Source organism: Camarhynchus parvulus, chromosome 20, assembly GCF_901933205.1.
Source record: "Camarhynchus parvulus chromosome 20, STF_HiC, whole genome shotgun sequence".
NCBI classification, from domain to species: domain Eukaryota; kingdom Metazoa; phylum Chordata; class Aves; order Passeriformes; family Thraupidae; genus Camarhynchus; species Camarhynchus parvulus.
Genome location: NC_044590.1, coordinates 36493 through 62611, shown reverse-complemented (window position 1 = coordinate 62611; position 26119 = coordinate 36493). Strand labels below are relative to the sequence as shown.

General features: G+C 36.0%; 2 protein-coding genes across 17 annotated transcripts in view; one reads left to right on the top strand and one right to left on the bottom strand.

Moving 5' to 3' along the window:
- Nucleotides 1-2886, top strand: part of SULF2 (sulfatase 2) — a 79390-nt gene extending 76504 nt beyond the window's left edge. Inside the window, exon 21 of the mRNA XM_030963553.1 lies at nt 129-2886. Within this exon, the coding sequence (XP_030819413.1) occupies nt 129-159 (31 nt within the window). The 3' untranslated portion in view covers nt 160-2886. The remainder of the gene's footprint in view (nt 1-128) is intronic.
- Nucleotides 2489-26119, bottom strand: part of NCOA3 (nuclear receptor coactivator 3) — a 56313-nt gene continuing 32682 nt past the window's right edge. For 10 of the 16 annotated variants that reach the window (XM_030963298.1, XM_030963299.1, XM_030963304.1 and 7 more), the window contains 20 exons: nt 25539-25711; nt 23956-24056; nt 22828-23002; nt 22081-22269; nt 21769-21870; nt 20843-20983; nt 19508-19655; nt 18233-18621; nt 17120-18000; nt 15289-15424; nt 14666-14728; nt 14120-14308; nt 13369-13608; nt 11859-11985; nt 11006-11177; nt 9956-10252; nt 8361-8465; nt 7754-7979; nt 7353-7527; nt 2489-6789 (listed from right to left, as the gene is read on the bottom strand). In XM_030963298.1, the coding sequence (XP_030819158.1) occupies nt 6519-6789; nt 7353-7527; nt 7754-7979; nt 8361-8465; nt 9956-10252; nt 11006-11177; nt 11859-11985; nt 13369-13608; nt 14120-14308; nt 14666-14728; nt 15289-15424; nt 17120-18000; nt 18233-18621; nt 19508-19655; nt 20843-20983; nt 21769-21870; nt 22081-22269; nt 22828-23002; nt 23956-24056; nt 25539-25711 (4300 nt within the window). In that variant the 3' untranslated portion in view covers nt 2489-6518. Of the gene's footprint in view, nt 6790-7352; nt 7528-7753; nt 7980-8360; nt 8466-9955; nt 10253-11005; nt 11178-11858; nt 11986-13368; nt 13609-14119; nt 14309-14665; nt 14729-15288; nt 15425-17119; nt 18001-18232; nt 18622-19507; nt 19656-20842; nt 20984-21768; nt 21931-22080; nt 22270-22827; nt 23003-23955; nt 24057-25538; nt 25712-26119 lie in introns of those variants that run through there. The other 6 variants (XM_030963309.1, XM_030963306.1, XM_030963310.1 and 3 more) reach the window with 6 other exon arrangements.

Below are 26119 nucleotides of genomic sequence, written 5' to 3'. Positions count from 1 at the left end.
TGCTATGCTTTTATTGGTGGTTCACAGTGTTTCCATTGGTTTTTACTGCATGGAACCATTAAAAATACCTTTCTTACTACTTTCTACTACAATGTTATACACTAAACTACATTTGTTTTATTTTAAAGAGGACAACTGTGGGAAGGCTGGGAGGGCTAATCTCCCCCAGCTGCTGCATCTCCATGAGGATACAAACGGGGCAGGACTTGAATCCATGTACAGACTAAATGAATTATAACATTCACCTGAAGGCTGGATAAACTTTGAGGCTGAATAGATAGAATGTTTGCACTGGTGAGTGAGTTGAATAGAAGCAGTGAAATTATGGGAAATGCCGTCAGAAATACAGGTCTCTGAAATCCACTGTTGTACCTGCTTTCTTGCTTTGGATTATACCTCACCTAATTCACAAGGCATTTTACTTCAAGAAGACACAACGCTGATTCAGGAATTGACAGAGGAGGAAACTCAGCCACATCCCAAAGAGGACTGCCCCTGCAGTGGCAGTGTTTACACAGACAGCTGACAGGACCTTAAAACAATTTCCAGTTCACCTTTATCTTTAGTTGTCGTGAGAAAAACTTCAAAGCCAAGTACAACCCTAAAGCAAGATTCAGAAAACAAAGGTGCATTTGCTTAACACTGGGGTAAAGGTAATGTTCAAGAGAACTCTGAAAAGATTCAGGAACTGAAGTCAGTAGCACCAAGCATTCTCAACACCGTGGAATTTCTTCAGTTTCCTCTGAGGATACATTTTAGTTTCACGTCTACTTGTTCATTGTATTGTCACCTCTATGAAGATTAGAGAAAATCTTGACTCACAGGATGCCAGATTTTTGGAGGGATTGTGTAAATATAGATCAGTGTACTGTTTGAAAATAAATTCCTTCACGTTGTGAAGAAATTTATTAATAAAAAAGAGTGTAATGCCCACACGCCATTTCTCAAAATGCTAAGTCAGAATTTATTCATTTTTAAAGGTCCTGAAAAATTTCAGTAAATGTACATCTTAAATTTTAACAGAATCAGATTTGTATGAAGGTTTTTTATGTGGTAATATTATACTGTACTTTCAAAATCAGAACAGTTCCTTTGAGAAAGTAGTGTTTGCTTAGCAGTGTAACTTTTACATTTATTTTTTAAAAAGGCAGCTCTGGGAATTCAGTACTTGTAGTCAATAATCTAGTTACACTTTAGTCTGCAGAAAAGTAAATGTTGTGAATGACAGTTACTGGTCAAAGGTTTTTACAGGGAAAAAACCCTATAATTTTACTAAGAAAGCACAGTGTACAGAATTATTTCAGTAGTTTCATAAGAACATTATTATGTAAGTTGTAGTACAGGCACTAATGGTGAGATTTGTATTTATCATTTGTTTCATGTTACTTTGCTACCTGTGTTTAAGGGCAAATGCCTGAGGGTGCTCATGGGACAGACTCAACCAACTGTGGCCTTCACTCCTAACAAAGAGGTATTTTTTCAAAATGCAAACTTAACTTGCCCTTGTAGAAATGCAGTGTAAAAATACAGCATGGAAGTTATTTTGAAACCCTTCCTGGTTTTGCAGTTTGGAAAATGAAGTGGAATTATATCCAGACATGTAGATCCCTGGTATCACAACCCCATACTCAAAAAATGTACTTGAATTTAGGAATGGGGGAAAAACCCCGCTCAAAAAGCAGAAGTGGAGTCTTTATATATGCTAAGTAAGATTGGGCTTGAGTATTTCTATGACATGCAGTAAGTCAAATCCACTACCCAAAGCTTTCTTGCAAGCTTCTTTTAATTATGCAAGTGAAGTCTGAATGTCTGTCTTAATCTTGCCATGTATTTTCATTAAACTTGTTAAAAATTCCATGGATTATCAGAAAAATCTACTAGATTATGAGATCCTGGATCCACACACGTAAGTAAAAAAACCCTTAAGTTCCCCAAAACCCCCACATTTTTTCTGCTTTCCAGAGAAGTTTTAGCTATCTGCCATTCCCAGTGTGCATGCAGAAAGAATATGAAAAAATTGCCCTTTTGTATTTAGCTCATAGTCTCTGGCAAGGTGAGGTTGTGACTGTTAAAATCCTGCAGGGCCAGTGTTACCGCACCTGTTACTTGTCAGGCAGAAGGTTGAAAAGTAATCTTGTCCCTTTATAGAAAATAGTGAGCTGTGAGACTTGTATGTGACACAAGAAGCAGCTGGTATTTAATGAAAGGTACATTGTTGCCAAGCTGGGGAAAGATACCACCTCTTCTCCTTTCAGCTCTTCTAGAGTTTGCTATTTAAGTTGGAGTAGATATAAATTCTAGTAGGTGTTTGTGCTAGATGTGTGTCTCATAAATGAAAGGTCTCAGCTGTTACTCCCTCAGCTTTTACGGCCAACTAGGATAAAATGTAAATCGTTCTTTATACACAGTTTTCATCAGTGATAGCAGGGAATTTTCCCTGACTTGTACTGGATAATCACCCTTAAAGTATGAGCTCAGTGTCACCAAGTTGTAATTATAAATAGAAACCTTTATTTACATTATTATTAACATCCAAACACAAAACCCAGAAGGGCAGTAACACCTTACAACCAACCCTTTTATAAATCAGTCCCTATGATTTCTCTGTTTTGCAAAATAAAGATACAGATATTTCAAGCAATACTTGTAATGTAAACTAAGCTTAGATTCAGTTCTCAATACCGTATGCCTTCTCCTGAGAATTTTTTTAAAACATTGCTCTCAGATTTACATAGTTTCACACTTGCTGTATCATTCTGTCATCTGGTGGTCTGCACATAAATTCTATAATAAAAGGTGTGCTAACTGGTGCAACATTCAAGGAAGTTTCGTCTTGTGACAAAAACGTGGTCTGAATTTCTCACTTCAGAAGCGGTATTATAGGCCAAGGAAAAAAAGTGCACTACACGGAAGTTTAATAAACACATGTGATCAAAAAAGTAACAGAGACATAGCAAAACAATGCTCATTTATGCAGCAGTGATCAGAGGTTGCTGTACTAGCTAATTCATCTCTTACTGCTGAATAATCTTATGTGGGTATTATTTTAAAAAACATCCACAAAAATGTACTGCTATAGGACCAAAGCAAAATTGATGGTGGTAACTAAATGTCAACAGATTTCAAACCAGATGTACTATTTGGTGCTGCCACGAAATACGCTGTCAATGCATTTTAAAAATGCCCCCTGCCCCTTCATCAAGTTTAAACTAAACATCTTTTAATTCAGGAAAAAAAAAGTAGGTACTGGAAAGCTCCAGCATGCTAAACCTATGAGAAAAGGATGAGCTTTTATAATGCCAGTCAGGTAGGTACCAGTTATACATACATGCATAAATAGAATTACTAATTTAAAAAAAAATTGTACTGCAAGATGTATATAGCAGTATATAGTCTAAGAGCTCACCTAATGAAAGCAACTGGTTTTTGTAGTTTCCATCAGTATAATGACCAACTACAAAATATAAATATTGTTCTATTCTGATTTGATATAAAATGCAAGGGACTGTTGCCTTTTGCCCTCAGTAAGCAGCACTTACTCAACAAATAGATATGATCCAAGAAATGAAAAGATAAAAGTTTCTTAGGCTTTTAAAAGTTTTGCATTATAAACACACATTAATCGGACTGAAAATTCCAAGTGCTGTGATAATCTATATACTCAGGACTAGTGGAAGAGACAGGGTTACATGAAGTAGCACAATTGACTCTACATTCTCTTTGAAACACAGCTGGCTAGGTGCTAAGGATGAATTTATGAGAATATTTCTAGTGAAAATTACTTCTATTAAAATGGAAAATCACTGAATAGTCTGAACAATAAAACCTCATCTTGCTAACAGTACCAAGAATAAGGAAAAAATAACACAGGTCAGGGGATTTTTGGTTTCTTTTACTCAGTTGGGAGAAATCGGTTTTCCATTACACAATGAACAACGTAACAGAAGCACCACACATCTTAAACATTTCTGGGTCATCCCTTAGGAAGGTTTCGCGGTTTAATTCCTTGTAAATGCAAAAAGTGCAAAGGGATCTTCATTTCAAGCACCCAAAATGGAGGGGGGAAAATCCCCCAGTGCCATCAGCAAAGAATATGTAACAACACTTAAATACTGCTATGACAGAAATCTGCTTAGAAAATACATTCGTTACTATTAGAATAATCCAATGAGGTGTAGACATTTGGTTAAAATGTGGCTTAAGATCCTTAAAGATTTCTGGATGTAACATAAAAACAAGTATTTTGCAACAGACAAACATTTTCAAAGAACATTTAGAGTTCATTAAAATTGACCAAAAAGACACAATCCAGATTCATCAGCTGAAAAGGCAACCTATTATAGACAGACAGGTCTATCCTGACAAATTGTAAGATCTTACAAAGCAGAGCCTTCGTGTCAAACTGCCTTAGGTAAAAAGAAATGTAACAAAAGTGCTTGGAGGTGGAGAAAGTATTCAACAACCAGTCTATTTTTTTATAAAAAGCTCTATGTTAAACATGTAAAAATAAATGAAGTGTTGAAGACCAAAGAAGAGAAATATGTGGGCCAAAGTCACCCAGCTTCAAAATCCTTAAATGTAATTAAAAAAAAAAAAATTTGGACCTCAACTACACTCAGTTTCCAGAATCAATTTTGTTAAACATTTAGTTTCACAAACTCTGCAAAAATGAGTTAGTGACCTATAAAAGTCATATATATAATACATTATTTTAAAGATCATATTTACAAAATTTATTCACAAAAAAAGACTGCAAAATTCTGATTCTGGCTGCAGCATCTTGCCTTGAGTTTTCTGAAGCTTTTTTCAAAAAAAGATGAAAGATTATTGCTCTAATTTCCATACACAGAAAACATTACATTATGCAGTCTTTTCAAATAATTCTTAAGAGATTGTGTTTGTGAAGGAATATGAGTACACCCTACCTTCATATTATGTCCTTATCAAAGACATTGCATTAATCCATTATATAGTCCTCTATAAAGTGCACTCAGCTGCACAGCAATATCTAAATATTAGTCACAATTGTGTTTAAATAATTTAAGTTGTTTATCCTCTCTTTTCTACCCTTGGCTTCAACAGACAGGATTTTGGACTAGCATGTGCCAAATAATTTTGCACTGCTGCTTTGCTTGGGAAATCCCTGACTCTTGGGATAAGAGACTAAAAGCAGCATTTCTATTCAGGGATTCTTATAAAAGAGTGAAGGCTAAGAACTACATTCTCTGTCAGATATTGTTAAAAGAGAAATCAGGAAATTCTTACCACTGTGACTTCTCCAGGCACTTTTGTCTGCCTGGGCTAAAGGGCTTTGGATAGCTACAGTAAACAGATAAGGGATTCCAGGAGTCTACTCATCAAATCTATTAAAATGGCATTACCAAATTCACATTCCTAGAAGCAGAGTTCCAAAAATATTAATGACATTTTTTTCGTAGCCCACATCATACAGTAATTCATAGGGTGCTTCTACTAAAATGTATTTTTCTTGGGTAGGGTTTTTTTTTTGGTTTGTTTTCCTCTGGATGAGGAAATTTATCACTGGTTTCTGTTAAGCCCAGCATGACTTGCCATGAAGAATGCGTCACTTTCCTTTATAACACTAGTGCATTCAACCATTCTTGTTTGAAGATGTGGTTCTAGATGTCAGCAGTATTTCTGTTAAAGAGAAGATACTTTCATCAGAGAAGATATCTTTGCTGAAAGAAATGGTTTATGTTCTGCATTTGGAAGAAGGAACTACTGCCAATCAATGCCTAGAAGCAGAAGAGCTTTTTAGTGCTCCACTTTGAAAATAAATTTCTAGAAGATAAATGCTGTCCTAGAATTTCCTAAACACACTATTTGGGTATCTTTATGTCATATAGATTTGGAAAATCTGACATTTCACCTTTATATTCTCCTACTTATAAAAGGCATTCATTGTATCAAAGTCCTCCAAAACTTTACTAACCCCCAGAAGTCCTCATTATTCTGACTCCTTCCTCAGGCATGCTGCTCAAAATTTCATGAGATACTTTTTACTTGAATAGATTTAGCTTATGTCAGTATTATGTTGCTCATGAGGCATTTTGTGTAAAGACTGTAGCAAAAGTGTATTTTGTATTTCAGCTTTCTTTTCAGTGCCTGTTATTAGCACATTTTCACCTTAAATGAGGGGTCTAAATTTTCCATTGTTTCTGGCTATGCATACACAAGTTATTCTAAGGTATTGTAAGGGCAAGTATCATTATCAGTGTCTACGAGAAGGATACTGCACTAGCAGGATTCTTAGCCTTTCTTGTAAGAGCTATTACATGTAGTTTTCCAGATCTGCTGAAGATGCATTTCACAATGTCCATGGATTTTTTTCTGGGGTTTCTCCAGGTTCAGAAGTATTTCATCATCCTTTGTGCAGTTTAAGGCTTGGTCCTATCCATGATACTTCAAAGTCAACAGCTAATCCCAGCATACAGCTTGGCCTCATTGTGAATTTGCTTATGTATCATCAAAAAGAAAGTATCTCTTAGGACATAAAATTAATAGGCCCACAGATACAAACAGGATAACTGAGAACAGGATTGTGCAGGAGGAATGGATGTAAGCAGACTGTACTCAATAGAAAAAGAGTCAGCAAATCTTTTCATCAGTCTTGATGTACAACTTACCTGGTCTGGACCCATAGGCAGTCCTGACATAGGCATGGTATTAATACTCATCTGTCCAATATGGCCACTGCTGCCATTCATGTGCATCATACTGTATGCTGCTGGGCTACCTTGATGGCTGAACTGCTGCTGGGGAAAAGAACTGAAGTACAAAAGGACAAATAAAATTACCTTCCAAGAAGTCTACACACTGATGTATTGCCTTCCCTGCACCAGCTGTCAACACGTGAAATGCAAAACTGTTTTCACATTTACTTGTTTTTACCTAATATCTGTTTAACATGGAAACTCCCCTCCCAAAAGGAATTTGAGTTTTTAGAAATGCTGTTGTATGTGTATGCCTAATGCAGTCTTTTTGGAGGCTACTATTACAGCTGTATCATCTATCGTAATACTATTTGATATTATGTATTTCTCCACTCCCTCCCCCAAGTTATTTTTTCTTTAAATATTAAGTTAATATTTAAAGACTGAATGTTGCTTCTGGTTACAAAGATTGTAGAGGTCCAATATGAATCAATGGAGCTAAGCATAAAATAATAATTTTATTTCCTAAACCAGAGCAGGATGAAGGACAATACAGACACCAGAAAGTTACTTTTGTCTCTTGTAAATGCTTTTCCTGCTACATGCTATTTAACATAGTTTCTACTTTCAGCAAAATTAAAGACTTTTTGAGAAACAGGTTGTAATCCTGAAGTTCACCTGTTTCTGGGGATGCTTCCTGAGGGCCAGCCCTTCATCTCTGAGGACTGGTACATTGTTGCTGACTGAGGATGCTGCAGCATAGGATTCTGGGAGGGTCCAATTCTTGATGATACCATTGGATTGGGAGGGCTTGATACTCTACTAAATGCAGGATCGGGTTGTTGGCTTATTCCTTAAAATAAAACAAAGGAGATTGATACAATATACTTCAATTATCATTACCTAGCACTTCTATTCATCTTCTTGCAGTAATTGGAAGGAGAAAAGTCATCCTTTTTTGTAGCAGTATAGTCCATTTTTCAGAATGATTGGTATTTAGGTGGTTCGGATTAATAAAAAAAGGGAAAAGAAAACCAGACAAATGGAAAAAAAAAAGCCAAACATGTTAGTACTAGTACCATAATTAGGTGGATAGGGGAATTGCGGTGAAGGAACTTGAGCCATTGGAGGGCCTGTCAAAGCACTATCCATGCTTCCTGAGGCTGTCACATTTGGTGGTGGACTGAAGGCCTGAGGTTGCTGTTGCTGCTGCATCATCATTGCCATCCTCTGTTGTCTAAAATGGTGACTTATTAGTTCCCTGTTACGCTGAGCCACCATTTGAGCATTAAGAAAACCTTGCTGCTATCCCCCAAAGAGAAGAAAAATCATATTAGAAGATGTTTTTACAAATAAAATCATGTCAGAGTCAATCAAACTCATTCCTAAGACCCGGCAAGTTAAGGAAAACCCACAGACAAAAAATAATCATCAAAATATTAAGACAAAATTTTCATTAAGTTGTCAATAGTGCTAAACAAATGATGATATTTACACGAAAAACTTGGCATACTGAATTGACAGCATGACCTAATGAACAAATCCCCCAGCAATCTCAGCAATGAGGGAGGCAAAAAACCCCCTTTTTAAAAAATTATGCAGAGGAACAAAACCAAAGAGGAATACTGTAAAGCCATGAAAGAAGGTTGAAATTCTAATTAGATGGCTACTGTAGTAAGTACTTACCTGGGATCCCACCTGTGGCTGCATAACTGGTCTCATCACTGAGTTAGTACCACTGACTGGATTTTCCATTTTTATTTCAAGACTTTGACGGGTCTGATTCATAAACTTGGAAAAAGACATTTCAGCACTATTAGCTTGAAAATAACAGTATCTGAAAAAAGTAATGGCAACTCCTGCAAAAACACTTTCTTTACAGACCTCTTGAATCCATAAAGTGCAATGGTTAATTTTTGCCTTGTCTTTAAACAAACTGTTTGTTTAAACAGCTCAAACGCACAAAAAGAAAAAGCCTTCAATCAGTGCAGCATTAACTGGCTTTGGTTTTGTATTTTCCTTAAATTATCTCTCTTTAGGAATAAAGAGCAGATTATCTATTTGTTTTAAACAATAAGTGTCACAGAAAACCAAGAGAGAACACAGTATTTCCTAGCACTGCCGTTCCATGTGTGGAGAGGAAAGGGTTGAAAAGTGGAAGATTGGTAAGGAGAGAGAAAAGTGAGTTGTTTTCTGAATTGTTTTCTCTCAAGGACCAATCAGGCACCAGGGAGATGTTAGCAAATACTCTGGCTGAGAAAATTCACATATTTATGTTTGCTCTGGGATGTTGTCTGTCTACAGAGAAGAAATGGAATTTTCTCACAAAATATAGCAGGATGTTGTGAAAGGCTTTTAAAAGCCTTTCCAATAGACTTGGGCCTCCATAAAGGTGGGGGGAAGGGTTTGGAGATGTGAAAGTACAGCCTGGTGAGGAACTGTGTATGCTCCAGGCCCTTTTGCTATGGAATGCAGGGCTCAGGCCTGGGTACTTTTTGCCCCTTCTAAAATGAGCTAAGTGGTGTATGCGTCTGTGTTTTTTTGAATCCAGGATGATGGAATAAACCCAACCTTTGTACTTCAGCTGTGTGTTGTTGTTGCCTTGGTGTTACCTGCATGTATTCTGTTCACACACCATGTCACACAGTAGTAGTTCAGTTTTCCTAATTTTATTTGTACACTGTATTTAATATCAAGCCTGCATTTTAACATAGGGAGTTCACTGCTGAAATCATGCACCAATTTTTTAAGCAGTGTTTTCAACCTAGTGTTAAGATCTATGTGGTTGTATCTATTCTCTCACCTTTCATCCGAAGAAAATACCTAAAATGACATCAAATCACTAAATGGAAAGCAAACCCCTATATCGCTAAGCCCAAATGATTACTTAGAAAACACAGTGAGAAAGAAGTAACACCTGATTTACAGTAGAAATACAGCTCCGATTTACTGCTATCTGTGAGGTTCCAAAAAAATACTAAACACAGATAAAGAGATCATGCAGAGTTACATTGTACAAAAGCACTGATTTAGCTAGCAATCGTTTTGTGTGCTGCAGGAACCAATCCAATCTGTAGCTAGGGAGGCTGACGAAGGAGAAACATTTGTTCTAATAAATGGTCTACTCCTACAGCCACCAGGCAATTCAATGAGAAGCACTGTCAAAATAAAAGATCCACCCTAGTCATCTGTTGTTACATACGTAAAGCAACACAATTCTGCATGCAAGTGATTCCATTCTGAAACATGAAGGAAGTGTAAAAGTAGGAGCAAAAAATTACCTGCTGTCCCTGGAGCCTCTGCTGGAGCTGCATGCGTAGCTGCTTTGGTGTGTTGGTCCTAGGTCTCATCACATGTGCTCGGGGATGGATACTTTGCAGAGGAAAATTGCTCGGTTGGCTCATCTGATTCATCAATGAATTAAAAGACGGCTGTTGTCCCTGGATGTTACTAAAACTTCCTGGCATTGCTGCCCCTTGCCCTTGATAGGGTTGACCATATAACAAAGGCTTCTGGTCAATCATAACTGAAGATTCCTGACCTTGAAATGAATCTTGTTTGGGTTCCAAAGCTTGTCCCTTCAACAGATACAGAAGTGCTTTCACTAGCAGTATATATAGAATTTCTAAAATAGCAATAAAGCTAACTAAGCATAATACACCACCCAGTCATTTCTTGGGTAGAACATAGCATGGACAGCAACTGTTAGTTTTGTCTCCAAACTAATGAAATAGCAAAAGTGATTTATAATAATAATTCTTTTTAAAATCAGTTGTGCTGCACACTGCATACACAGGCAGACCAGTGTCACCATTCAAGCCATATTTGTACAAATGATGGTGTCATGTGGGTCTTAGCAACTTCCAAAGTACTTGCAGAATTTCTTTTTTCTATTTGCTAGCCATGCAAATTCAACCTGGAACTGAAGGAGAGGGAAGCATCTACATCACTGACAGTCAAATAATTCACAGCACAACCTAAGCTCAGCTGACAGCAGGCTACTAAGGAAACCCAACAGAATTCTCAGCTTATAGAATTATAACAAGCTACACCCCAAACTCCACCTATATATACGAAGGCATTATACAATAAACTTCTGTAAGAATATACCACTTTGTATTTCTTGTCATGCACAAGGAATTTAATCCATACTGAGCTACTCCTTTGAAAATCACTAGTCAATATAAATGTTTCCTAAGGGAAATGTATGAATATGAGGATGAGGATGTGATGAGACAAAGTAAATGAGGAGGCCCTCTTGACTTTCTTTTTGAGTAATAAAATAATATTGGTCTTTGGAAAATAAATGGCCAAAATATCTGTTTACTTACTTGGTTTACAAGATCAGGAATTCCTAATGCTCTGTCAATTTCTTCCAGACTTGTGACATCTGTATTACTCAATAGTGTGTGTAGCTGATCTAGAAGTGCCCTTTCATCATTCTGGCCTTCCACATTTGGTGCCGAACATAAGAGATCATCCAAAGAGCTTCTAACTAATTGTCTATAAATAAAAAAAAACCACTAAAATCATAGAATCAATAAGGTTGGAAAAGACCTCCAAGATCATGGAGACCAACCTTTGAGGGACTACGACCTTGTCAACCACACTTAGAGCACTATGTGCAACATCCAGTTACTTCTTGAACACATTAGGAATGGTGTCTCCACCACCTCCCTGGGCAACCCATTCCAATGCCTGACCACTCTTTCAGTGAAGAAATTCATTACAACCATTACAAGGAAAACTACAGTTTTTATATAATATATTGACCTGGGTATGATTAAGTATTATAGTCACCCAACTTAAGTCCAAAATTTATGTCCTAAAATGTCCAGTCACCTTCCATGCATCCTTAAACACATATAAATTCTGTTTTCTCCTGGTTTTGCCATGTGCCACAGAGATATGATTTCAGAGTCTCCCATGTCTTTTTTCTGTGCCTCCCAGTTCAAGGATAGATTTTGCTAGCAATGGCTTTTGTGGAGCTGGGTAAAGAATATCCCGTGTCAGATCACCAGCAGAAACGGAAACATTTCTGAAACACTCCAGAAATGGAATTCTGCCTCCAATCTGTTATCCCCACTGCATATGCTACACAATTTTATTTCCAGGTCTTAAATTCTTCTGACAGACAGTGAACAGTTGTATTTAAAGTTGCCTTAAAACCTTCCCCAATTCTACCTGTTTTGTGAACCCCGTGACGCTTCCTCCATGGACATCATATTGTCAGGCCACAATCCAGGTTGGTTAGAAGGTCCAGGCTGTCCATAGGGATTACCTCCCATGTCAATGTTTATCTCATTCGGCCCTGCAAAGTAAAACATTTGTGTATTTTTTAAAAACTGAAGGTTTCATCTTGCTCTCCTAGTGTTCAGTTAGGATGATCACATAAATTGTCAAGCAGCTTCATGAGCTTTCCATTATTATGTTTTACAGCGCATACACACATGAACTCACAGTCAAGATCATTTCACATATATAACAGACCACAGATTTAAATACAGCAGACAGTGATCTGGACCTGCTACCCTGTTAGAGCAGAATTGCTATTTCTAATCCTTTAGTCTCTAAATAGGAGCATGGAAGACACAGCACCTTACATGAGAAAAACCCCAACAAAAATTCTGGACAATGACATCTGAGTACCAGCAAATACACACTGTCATAGTGACATCAAAATCTGGCATTTTGAATTCCAATACAGAGTGGCAATTAAAAGAAACATAAAGTACATAACATTTTGCTCTTTGGGAGTACTTTTTTCCCTCTACCTATCCAGGGACATACAGCACTACATAGGAGAGTTTGTCATCCCATTATTCCCCAGCATCTGTATGAATCACCCAGCATCAATGATTTCTAGGAAGGTAAGCTGGAAAATTCTGACTTAGTCAGGACTGCACAAAGTTCTTCTGTATTTAATCTTATATCCATTTGTTGCATTGAAATAGTTAAGTCTGTTTGAGGGAACTGGTGACAGCCCTGGTAGCTTTCCATTTTAAGAAAGGAATGCTGTCTATTTAAACTGGTTTGGGGCATACTGGTATTGGCATAGTAGAGTGGAGAACTTCAGCTCTAGACTAAACCTTTGTTAGACATATAAAACAGAAAAAACCCACAGGCTTTAAGACTGTTCATATTTTAGACATACAGCTTATTTTCTTTCATGCACATAAGAATACTTTGAAGAAAAATGGTACTTGCAATGTGGCTTTATATGAAATTTGGCTACTCCATGTAAAAAGAATTTTGAAATACTTGAGAGAAAAACTTTAAAAGACATTGATTACCAAGAAGTTAACAGAAAAAAAAACATCCATATCAAATAGGATGAATTTAATTAACCACAATGCTAGTATCTTTACATATGGAATCATAGATGCCATTTAGTTCCTGGAATTTAGCAGAGAAGTACTGCACTAAAGAAACACACAGAAATAATCCCCCCACCCAATCTCGGGACCCAGAACAAATTATCTGTATATGAGACACACAGCACCAGAAGAAAACAAGAACATCACCAAAAAGTCATCAAATGTCACAGTCAGGGAACGATAACAGTCTCTACCTCAAAAAGCCTTTAAATAAAAATCTAGCATTTTACCAATAGTGCAAAGATTCTTACGATGAATGCTTACTAGGAAACCAGGGAAATAGTGCTATGTGGGACAATAAGAAGTTAAGAACTTACTCATGTGAATCATTTGCTGTTGCAGCATTGCCCTATTACCATGTATGCTGTTAGAGCGAACAGGCAGCCCAGACACAGAGACAGCCTCTGGGGGCCTCGGAAGAGCTGTCCTAAATTCAGCTCCTGGTCTCAACATTGCAGCAGAACTTGCAGATTCCAATCCATTCACTTTGGAGTTTGGCAAACCCCAGTCTCCTGGCTGATGCTGATTCATCGCCACATTTCTGTGGGGAGCACTTGCTATAATGAAGAGCAGAAGACAAATATTTATTATCTGGAGTACATTATGTATTTTGGTTTTTTAATTATTTTGCTATTTCATAAAAGTGCACCTGCTAATGTCAGAGCAATTGACTGACGTCCTACAAAAGCATCTAGAGCTCACCCTGCCAAGTTCTAAATAATTCAAAAACTATATATGTCTAAATATATGTAAAATTCATAATGACTGGCTGCCACTGAACTGTTCTTGCTTCTACATATCAAAAGCACATGTTAAACTAAAAACTCAAAATAGTAAAAAATAATATAACTACTTATAGTAAAGTACTAGTAATGACACAGGTAGTAAACTGTTAGGTTCTTATAACTTTAGCTAAGATAATAATTCAGAAGTATTAATGATGGTAAAATTAAAATTCTTTAATGTTGAAGTTTCTTCTAACTGAAATTGGTATTTTAGTCTAGCAACTTTTTTTACATTAAAGCTATTTCCTTTACAATGACAGCTGTTTGTATACAACCAACAAACCCAGATTTGCTCCAAAATTTTCTTGGTTTTCAATCATTCTTGGACTTCCACCCATCAAGTTTTGCTTTTGTAACATGGAGAATGCATTGACATTCCTCACTGAAGCACCTGAGCCCACAGGGCTGTCTAAAGACATGGCTCTGTTAAAAGGTGGGCGAGTAGTCTGCACAGACTGGGGACTCTTCACACCTGTTAAAGAATTAAAAGATGCACACAACTGTACATGTTAAATAAAATATGCTATTAATGACTAAAATTAGTCTCATCTCTTTATGAACTCATATATTTGATGTTAAGCAAGCCAGGAACAGTTATGTTGCCTATGTTTTCACAACAAAAATTCCCATTTTGAACACATAGTTAGGACCTTTCGCAAAAAAAGTCAAAGGCAGTTCCCTGTGGCCCTACACAAAAAAAAAAAAGAACTCCCTTTTAATTTAAGTTCTGTAATGACATGGTGAGTTCCTGAGCACAGTGTCCTCTATGAACAATTAACCTACTGTGCTTCACAGCCAATAGTGCCAGTGGTCTTACATGTTCTTTTACCTGGTTTTATATTTTTCATTATCCATGCTTCACCTCCTTTGCTTATCTCAGCAATCCATTGCCCTATATAACCAAGAGATGACCAGTGTCATGAAAGAAAGCAACGACTGCCATGATGCTGGTTTATCAGCTAGGTTATCCTCCCCTCCTACTAAGGAAGGGCATTCCTTTTGATGTCAAGGAGGAGTAGTGATTAGAATTTACTGGCCACAAGATATTTTCACATAGAATAAGAAAGAAATTAAAAGCTTGTCACCAATCCCGTATTATATCCCTAGTCATCAGTGAGGGATAGAAATTCTCAATTTTAATTTACAGCTCACAAAACTTCTTTCTTGATGACTTGTCTCTGAGAAATCTACATTAGACAAAGCCAGAATAAACCATAAAACAAGGAACTGAATGTTATTCATTGTGTATATAGTAGGCGAGTGCTGTCAAGACAGCTAATAGGGTACATAATAGCCTATGAAAGCATAATTAGCTATTTTGCATTACATTTGTCCTTGAAGATATAGGAGATGAAGAAGGTATTCTCTAAGGGTATGAGGATGCATTATGTTTACATCAGGTAAGAAGAAAACCCTACTTTTAAAACACAGGGGGTAGATTTAATTTCTTACCCAACAGGGCATTTCCTTGAAATAATGCTTGCTTTGTTCCAGGGTTATTTCCATTTGCAGAGATAGCATTATTGTAAAACTCTGAACTAGTAAGATCACCTAGAATTGCATCCAAATTATCCAAGTCTCCATTCATCTGAAAATGATGCAGTAAAATACCAAGGTTATTTACTCTCATGTGGCTATACTTCAATTTTTACTTAGATCCTCACTAATCTTAAAGTATATGACTGGGAGACAAATGTTTTAATTCACTGATGCTATCTGGAGCTACCTTTTCACTTCCAAAGAAATTCAGATAACATTTAGATACCTTTTTTTTAGAGTATTTTCTTTAGGTAAGTTTGAGAATTAGCAGAAAACACACATAACGAAAATGAAAAGCACTTCTGACTATAAATATTTCAAACATCACAAGTTACAAAGATAAAAACACTAATGATAGTGAACATCAAGAATGTGTACCATTCATTGATAAATAATGTATCTATCATACACAAAGAGCTAATCGTGAACACTACAAGACATGAAAATTATGCACAGGTTTTTCCAGTCAGTTGGAGCCCTAACTTTCTTTACAAATTTGTATTTAAATCAGATAGAGCTTCCATAGAAAATAATTAATATATAGTGGATCGACATCTTCATGAAAGAAGCTTCTCTGAATACCTTAATTACATCTCAGAAGCAAGTACTAGAACTACATGTTGTGTACTACTACAGAGTTGGTAGTGACTTTTCCATAAGTAGTACTCAAACAATGTTGTAAGATGTTTTATTATAGCCAGCCAGTAGCTAATACAAAAAAAAAGTAGTGGGGTTTTTTGGGTGTTTTTTGTTTGTTTGGGTTTTTTGTTGTTGTTTTTGGTTTTGGTTTTTTTTTTGTTTGGTAGGTTGGTTTTTGTTTTTTTTTTTTTTGTTTACCCAGTTATTACTGATTTGGGAAATTCAAGGCCTAAGAAATCTATATATCTTCAGTAAATTCTGCCATACTGACCAGTACTATGAAGTACTGACCAGTTTACTAGGAAGTTCCAAATCTTAGGACTTAAATACAAAACCATTATATACAGATTATAATTTTAAGAACACCTGCTCCTAACAAGTGTACTGCTGATTTCAGAATAGTTGCTCCATGATGCTAGTTTTCTGCATCACGACATTTCTTGGAATTCCATCTCTAGAATTTATTTATTTGTATTTATTTATACAAATTATATATACATTTATAAATTTTATTTTGTATTCATTTGAATGCTGGAGATATAGATATAGATATATAGATATATAGATATATTTGGAAGAACATATTCCCTCATTTAAAGAAAGAAAATGACTGCTAAAACCAATGAATGAACTAAACCAAATCATGGCTATTTCAAGTATTACGCATTTTTGTGTATTGTTTATATTTTCAAAACAAAATCATGTTTTACCTTTTGCTCTTGCATTGCCAACTAAGTACAGAGGCAGTTACGGGCCCGTTTCTTACTAAGCCATAAAACCAAACATGTGCTAAGATCTAATTTTAAGGAATAATGTGCAAATATTACCTTAATCATACCATAACTTAAAAACATTACTCCAGGACCTCAGGACATCAGATTTGGTTATATATATATATATACATATATATATATTTTTCCTGTAGTTCTTTTTGTTAGTGCTTTTTCATTCACAATGAAATCCGAGTTTATTGTTTCACATCATTTGCACAGAACCTTTTTAGGAATGTTTACACATGCACACTGTAGAATGTTCTATATTTAGTCATTCACTTAATAATAAAATATTGGTTAGCTCACTGACATCATTTTACATTATACCGTACCTCCTCTGCTGGCTCCATTTTTATTTTCATCTCTTTTTCTTGACTCGAAGTGGGAATTGCAGAACGCGTGCATTGTCCCATCTTATTATCCACACTTTCTACTTTAGGCTTCAGCTCTTTGGAAAGCGGTTCCTTAATATCATCTTTATCTAGTAGATATCTTAGTAAAGCATTGTTTTCTTTCTTCTTTGGACTTAGTTGTTCCTGTTTGACAGTGTCTTCTCCACAGGAGGTTGTGTTACTAGCATCGTGATATGTGTCTTTACCAGTAGCTTCAGCTGTGATCTTGGCCACCTCTGCTGGAGAATTACCATTCTGCAACAATTTATGTAAAATCCTGTGCTTCTCTTGCAGGAGCGACCCATGCATGTTTGAGGAGGAAGATACCCCTGCAGATGTTGATGAGGAAACTCCTGAAGGACTGGTAACGCTGGCAGAAGATTCTTTACAATTTGAGTCTAAAGGTGAGTTTGATGCTGTAGAATGTCCTCTTTCATCTGAGGAGCACGTAAGTAGCTGAAGGAGTTTTTTATGCCCTTTGCTCTCAGATGGTCCCCTCTGACTTTCAGATGCCTCCTGATTTCCCTCTTTACTATCTTTTTCACTAAAGAGATCTCTGCTGTTGGACTGACAGATGGAACTTTCCACTTGGTTGTGTTCACAATACAAACCAGAAGGGCTTTTGGAGTCCTGGATACTTGTTTTAATTTGCTGAGTTACGCTAATGTTTGGGGAATTATCCAATTTTGGACCCGGTGAAGAAAGTGTTGATAAAAGGGAATTTCCAACACCCTCACTAATGGCTTGCAGAGCACTAAGAGAACTGCTAGAAAAAGTGCTGTTGCTAGTGTTGCTGGCAGATCCCATAGGCGAGTGCATACCTGTATCATGTGACAGAGATCAAACTTATTAGATTACAGTACTACCTGTATGTACTCTTCCTTTGGATTATGTATGATTGCCACATTGAGTTAATACATGAAGTCAGGTATACTACATTCAAGTAACACATATAGGGTCATATAGAACAGTTAAAATGGATGAAAGATGGAATTCAGATAAAAGTGAGAAAAAATAGCTTAAAAAAAAGAGCTTTTATCAAAAATAAAATACCTGTAACTGGAGAATATTGGTGTGAACTCATTTTTGGACTCCCTCGATTCCTAGGAGATACGATTAGATTCTGTTGGCTGGAAGTTAAGCCAGGACTGCCATGTGGTGGGCTGCTTATATTTAACCCAAAACTGTTACTCTGATAAGCAGAGGACTGCATGCCAGTTCCAGAGTTCACTGGCCCCATATTCCCAGGGCTTCCAAATCGAGCGCTGGTGAGCTGACCCACTGCATTGGGATCTCCCATCCCATAGTTTCTGTTCTGCATTGGCATGGCTTGACCAGGTGACATGTTCATAAGACCGTTAACAGAATTTGTGTTTCCAGTCACAGTTGTTCTGATGTTTTGCCCAACAGAATTAGGATTTGGTCGATATCCATTTTGTTCTCTGTAAATTCAACATCAGCCCCAGAAACCCAAAGAAAACAAATTAAAACCTTATTTGGAATCATGTGGTACAAACACATTATTAATTAATTGCCCAAACATTTTTCCAAAAAAGAGCAGCAAGAATTCAAGCTTCCACAAAAGCAGAACTAAGCCATGACATTCATTTATTCACTACAGAAATGTTTGATCCTTTGAGGGCTTTGAGTTATAATCACATACAGTATCACTGCCTCAAAATGCTTTTATCAACGATCAGATTATTAATCAGATTTATCCATTTAAAGATCCTCCTTCTTTCATTCCCTTCCTGAGTCAATGCCTGACACCGTTCTACTGGGCACATTCACAGTGTGTGACCCTGAACAAGCTCAGTTACTAATTTTTCAGCACCTGGAGGCACTCTAATGCCAGAAGGAGACAGATTCCCCCCAAAGTGACATTTCAATTATTTTTGCAAAGAACAAGAACAGATCATAAGAAATACTACCTAAGGTACATTTCAGTTATGGATTATGCATCTGACAGGGTTTTGTTGTCTTTTTAATTGGGCTGCAAAAGCACATGACTGAGCATCTCTATTTTCAGTGTTTCATCAATGCTACCACAAAAGACTAATATAAACATAGCACAGGCTTTGAGTGGGTATTGAGTAAAAAATTCTCTTTTGACTGTGACTGTCCTTCTGCACATAGTTAAAATGGGACTCTGTGAGGTTTACACATTTATTTGTATGCTATGCAGCTCGGTTTCCCAAATTATTCCCCATCTGAATTTTAATCAGTTAAAATATTTTAGTATGCTATTTTTCTCAGGTTGTCTTCAAGGTCGGATGTATTTTTTTAAACTGTGACACTTAAATTATAAACAGATACTACTAAGTTCACCTTTGAAGGAAGTGGGTAGAGACAAATCCATGGCGGTCATTAGTCACAGGATTTCTAAACAGTTTACTCTTTGTTTGTGCTGTCACTATTGTACCATCCGCTAAAGAAAATCTATACAATGGGGTTTCGGCATGACCTTGTGTATAAGCTGTAAAGGGAATACACGAATATAGTTAATATTTAAAATCCCAAGATTTATTAGTATGAATTATATTTTTGACATAATACCCCCCCCAAAATACAAAAAACTTTAAAAATAAATAAATTAATAAAGAAATGAATGAATAAATGAATGGATAAATGAATGGATAAATAAATAAATTAAATCTACTCAAAACCTATGCAAAGAAAAAGGAAGTATTCCACTATTTCTCCTCTATCAATAGAGGGAAGATAAAAGCGAACAAGATTATTTTGGTGCTGTAATATTTTGTGCTCACCAGACACAACTGGCAAAGTTCTGCGTTTGTTAAGAGACTTCCAAGGCTAGATTATAGAGCCCCTGGCTCCTGCTTGGGGAAGAATTTTTAAGTTTGCTTCAATCAAAAAATTGTGGAAACTATTGGTTTTCAATTGAGCTTCAAGTCTCATGTTAATTTAGGATTCATTGATCAGTTATGTTGAAGAACTTACAATGGAATAGAATATCCATTTGCTGACAGTATGAATTTCTCCTTATTTAACATCTCCTGTGCTTTAATTACTTTGTAAATCCTCCAAAAAGACTAGAGTTTGGAATAATTAGAAAACATTATCTTTCTTACTGAAGACTCTGGCTGTACTTCATTTATCTATCAAGGTTATCAAATTAGCATTACAAAATATGTGGCACTGGAATGCTGAAAATATTTTGAGCCCTGTGTCTTGAGAATAAGAAAAAAGCAACAACACAACTGTTATCACTTTCAGAGAGTGGTTCTTTAACAAAAGAAAGAGTGAAATAAAATATCATCAAACTAACATACCAAAATAAATACCATTTGTTATTTAACCAGAAAATAACATATAATGATAATTAAAAATGACATATCTTCCTAGAAATATAATTGTCTCTGTCATTGTTGTGGAAAAATAGCTTCCTTGAGGACCCCAGATCATGTATCTGGTATTTTCCATGTTAATTTCCAAAACAAACACATTGAAAAAACCAAACAACTTCCAGCAGAATTCCTCATTCTCAGGAGGTCATCCTCCTTCAGCTTGTAAATGAATCACAGCAATTAACAAAAACCATGGAAAAAAAGGAACACAGGCAGAATTTAGTATTTTTTTTCAGAAAAAAATGCAGCCCCTAGGAGAAGCAATGTGACCCAAACATTGTAAACTGATTTTTACCTTCATGATAGTGGCGTTTATTTGACCATGACTGCCCATCATTGTGGCATAAGAACCTCTGAATACAGCGACGAATTATATCTTCAAAGCCAGGTCTCATGGAAGATCGTAATGAGTTTGTATCAATGTTGACAAGTTTGCCTTAACAGGAAAGAAAATATACAAGTTAAACTCTTTACGACTGTGACATTCTTTTTGTATAAATATGGTACATTTCCTAAGGCTCCAATATAACACTTTTAATCACCAAATTCTGAACATGAAGAAGTTATATTTATGAATTATCTGCCATATGAGAATATGATGCTGCTTGTTAAAGCATCACTATTCAAAGGAATTTATGTAACTGAGTAAGAGGAAGTTAATCCCCCACAGGCCAGTGTCAGAGCTTTAGAAAACAGTAACTTTCATCTCTGGTTACAGGCACCTAAGGGATGCACACTGAGTAAAATTTTAAAACTACATCAAACGAACATCATAAACACAAAGTCCCATTTAGATTATACAACTCTTTCAATTTAAACAGCATAAACCACTTTAAACATTAGCTCATGAATTGTATAAAAATATAAGCATTTTTAAAGGACTTCCAGTCTTTTAGGAAGTCCTAAATGACTTTCAGTTATGACCTAAAATAAATCTTCCAGGTAAAGGAAAGCAGAACGACAACCACTTGAAATGCTAGCTAAAACACAAGTAATGCTTTTTACCAACCTATCAAACAGCAACACAGAGAAGAAAATGCCTCCCACAGGCTTTATTACACCTCACTACCAACAATGGTATACTGTAAAAAGCAGTTGGGAATTCTCAGTATGAATTCTGCTAGTCACACCATATACACCATACACACTCCATTTATTTAAAACAAGAGCACATGGACAAAGAAGACTCCTTCATACCTTCCTCCTGGATATACTTCCTACCTGAAAGATCATGTCTTGTAATAAAGCTCTCTGCATTTGCTGGAAATACCCTTTCTGCAGTTGTAATACGACGTGCCACACAAATCATGCAGGATTGCAAATCTGTATTTAAAAAAGAATGTTTCTTCTTTCATCATCTCATGTTTTACTGTGTTGAAGAATCTAATAAAATAGCCAAAGCATCTTTTGTTGTTACAATGGAAGTACAGAGAGTAAGGATTAAAGCTGCTGCTTTCTTGAAAATGGTTTGCTAAACATCAAAGAGCTTTTCATAGAAATTTCTATGCATGACAATTCTGCAAAAATTCCTACCTTCCCCCTCTTCCATCATAGCCCTTGGCTGTGATAAAGCGAAGCACTGCATAGTTTCATATCTTTGACGAATATCCTGGTAGCCACCTACATCTTCAAAGAGGTCATGAGAGCTTTTCACCATCATCCGGCAATTGAATGTATGGCTCTTCTGTCTAGGTGCTTCATTACTCCAAGAAACTCCATTAACTTAAAAGAACACAGTAAGAATTCATACAGATTTTCAGATACAATCAACTCATAACTGATTGTTCTTAATTTAGATACCCCTGCTCCTAGATTACAGATAATAAAGGCTATTTTAAGATGCCTTCTCAATATACCATCAATATAGCTTGGTATAAAAATAGGAATATTGAGAACCAAGTAAAAAGCACTCTTCCTTTTGCATGTCACTTTAAGCCACTTGATGGAGTCCTGGAAAGTCATTCACATATTTTAAAAACAAGCAGTTCCTTCAGCCAGCCCTGTGGTATTAGGGAAGGTATTCCTTTAGTGTCGCTCTTTTAAAGTTATAGGTAAACAAAATTCAAAGGCTAAAGTAAAGTGTAAATTTCCAGCACATTTATTTCTGATGGCAAGCTAATGTAAAAACACAGTAGTATTTATCAAGATTAAGATATTCTTGTAGTAAAACAGTCTTTATATAACTAACAGGTTTTGAAAGGTTATCGTTTATGGGGTATTTTTGTCTTCTTTGATTGTTTTCAAATAGTCTAGTAAGTGTAGTAGATAAACTTTTACTACCTGAAGATTTAGGTAAGTTTTTAAGGAAGTCCTTCCGGTCCTCTTCATGCAAGATACCATACACACTTGTATTAACCAAATCTTCTTGTTTATACTGCAGATACTGTGTGACATTTTCTGATACAAATACTATGTTCCCATCTCGATTTACAACAAAGAGGAAGCCATCCAATGCCTAAATATTAACATGACAACATATCGTGTAAGACAGATCAACTAATTCTCAACATAATTTAATTTAAAAGTGTGTGTGATAAATGTCAATTTATAATATATTCACTTATTTTCAAGGATAGAGATGAAGTTTTAAATTCTTCTTTGAGGAAAATTGCATACGGTAGGTTAACATGTTCATGTGATATTCCATTCAGCTTTCACATTGATAACCAGCCTTCTTGTTTCATTCTTGATTCATATGAACACTAGATCACGAATTTGTACCGTTAATTCAATAGTTAGCAAATTGAAACAAGAAGTTCAGTAGGAACAAGCAGCAAGTCATGAACATGAAGACATTTCCACTATCAAGTGATGAGATAGGAGGAGCTAGCCAAATACTGTATGTTCTTAACTGAAGAGAAATTAAATATCTATGTTAAAAAACTAAGCTTCAAAAATGCTTTCATGAACTTGTAAATATCAGATTGATTTTCTAGGCATAAAGAAAGGCTATCTGCTATGTACCTTTGTTTACAGTTAATCTTGGGTTATTTTATTTGATGGCAACATTCATTTAAAATGCTTCATAATTTAGTAACACAAATGCAGACATACACATAACAAACCTCTCCTTGCAAAAACTCCATTTAATGTCTATCCCCTAGAAGAAATAAACTATTCCTTGTACAAATAAGCACTGCTTCAGTAGTAACTTGCTAATGACTGTTAGAGTAAATAAAGCACAGGAATACTAGAAAAAGTCAAAGGCTATTCTATTTCTTTCTACAGAGAATTTCAGCAAAATTAAGAAAACATGATAGATTTTATTCCTGAACCTCTCAAACATACTTCTGTATGGTGCTTGCATACTATTTTATTACTACAGGATTGCATACTTTATTGTAATATTTTCCCCTGCCATAAGTATTTGCTTCCATAGGGGTTTACTAGGGCCTAATTTGTACTTGCCTGTAATAAAAGAGGTCCCAATGAATCCTTGTCAATAACTCCTTGACCCGTGGATGATACATCAGCTTTCTGAACATCATCATCATTAGAAACTGCTTTTCCTGAAAGCCAAAAGATACATTTCTGTAAAGCAACTTTTCATGTGATAGCCACATTTTAATATTACGAGCCAGATCCTAGGGAGACTGTGAAATAAACGCAAAAAGAAGCACAAATGAGAGAGGAGGGCGCATATACTGTTGGCCGCTAAGACCAGAAAATATGTCATGGCCACATAACGCCAAAGTCTTTGCTCACATAAATTGACTTGGCAGTTGAAGCTGACATGATGAACTTGCTTTGTGAACATTTCTTGCTGTTTTTCAGGCACTGTCTGATGAATACCTGCTTAGTCTTTCAATAGCCATTAAAAACACATATATCTCATGTTTTTACTTTGATCAGCTCATTATCATTGGTCACAGTCTTCAGATGCCATCACCACTGCTCCTCAAAAAGGCTTTGATTCAATTAACAGCTGCGTGCCTGTATGTGTATATACGTGCGTGTATGTGTGCGCATGTGTATAATAAAGTCATATTTAAATAATCAAAATATCCTCAGTTAATTTATCACAGGTGAAGGTGGAATGGGAATTCATGCCACGCAGCAGAATTACAGAAAAAACACTGTGAGCTTTATTTTGTGGTACTTGCTGGCTGGTTAAGCAGACCACAGGAGGAGTACAACATCTCAACTCTCTAATGAAATATTAGAATTCACACAATGACACTACAAAAAACCTTAAAAACAGAAGATGATTTTTGAAAATTGTTTTAGCATAAGATGTGGCAATTTACCGCAACAGGTAAGATACACACAGCATATTCTGGTTTTCTAATACTTTACTGCCCAAATGACACATATAAGCTTGGGAGGCTAGTCATTGGGAGGTGGAGATGGGGGTGGAGTGGTGTTTAAAAAAATAAATTATATATACTCCTCACTCTATATTTCAAAACATGGGTCTTGCATACACCTGTCGGTTAAAAAAAAGTATTATATCACTTAGGTTTATCCTAGCTGACAGAATTTACCAAGATATGATGCATAGCTTCTTTCTCCTTTGTTGAGTTGGCTATATTCTGAGTCCATTCAATCACACTAAAAAGCAATTTTAAAAAATCCATAAAAATAACTTTCTCTGATTGGAGGCTTGCCCATAAGAAAAGGATAGGTTTCCTTGAAGTGAAAGGCAATGGCATGTATTCTTCATACCAGTGAGTATTTGGTATAGAGTACAAGCAGATGTTAGAGTACCATCTCCCTTTTTTTTAACTTGTCTGTGGTACAAAACTGGTGAGAAAGGCCGTACGCAGTTTTAAAATCCTGATTCCCAATAAAAAGTGATGATAAATACTTGTTTACTTTTAAATAGAAAATTACTTAAGGAGTATTTAAGGTTTGAATCAAGTCAAAGTCCAAAGACCTGCTCAGTTACATGGTATTGTGAAAAACTACTCAATTTCCCAAGTAACTACTGCTACAAGAAAAGAATCACAATGAAATTAAACTATTAATCTTGACTTAGCAGGGAACTGTACCTTGCTCTTTTATTTGTCGAATTTGTCTCACAGTTTCTTTTAAGATAGCACATTTGTCTGGTTTGACATTGAAATTGTCAATGTCACTCAGATTAGCAGATATCAGCTCAGCCAGTTCTTCAATGTATTTGCTTTCCTGCTCACGTCGACGCTTCTCACCACTGCAGACCAGACTAGGAATCAAGAACAGTATTTTGTATACTTATATACCATCCTATACAAAACGTGTGTTCACTCTGTGGACAATAATGTACTTCACTTAACACCCACCCATTAAACCTAGGCAGTAGTTATTCTTCCAGCAAACATGAATCTGAAGGGCAAATGTGTGTGTTGTGTTATGCTGCTGTTCACTTTGGGGTTTGTGTTTGTGTTTGGTTTGCATATTTTTTAAGAATTTTAAGTACAAATTGATGTCAAGAGAACAGAAGAAAGCTATTAATAAAAAAAATACTTCTGCTTTTACTCTTTTACTCTACTGTCAGATTTAATGAAAAGAGCAGCTGCTTTTGTTATAAAATTGTAGCACTCATACAGAAAGTATATTTTAATCTTAGAAATTGCTTTACAGTTGCTTAAAA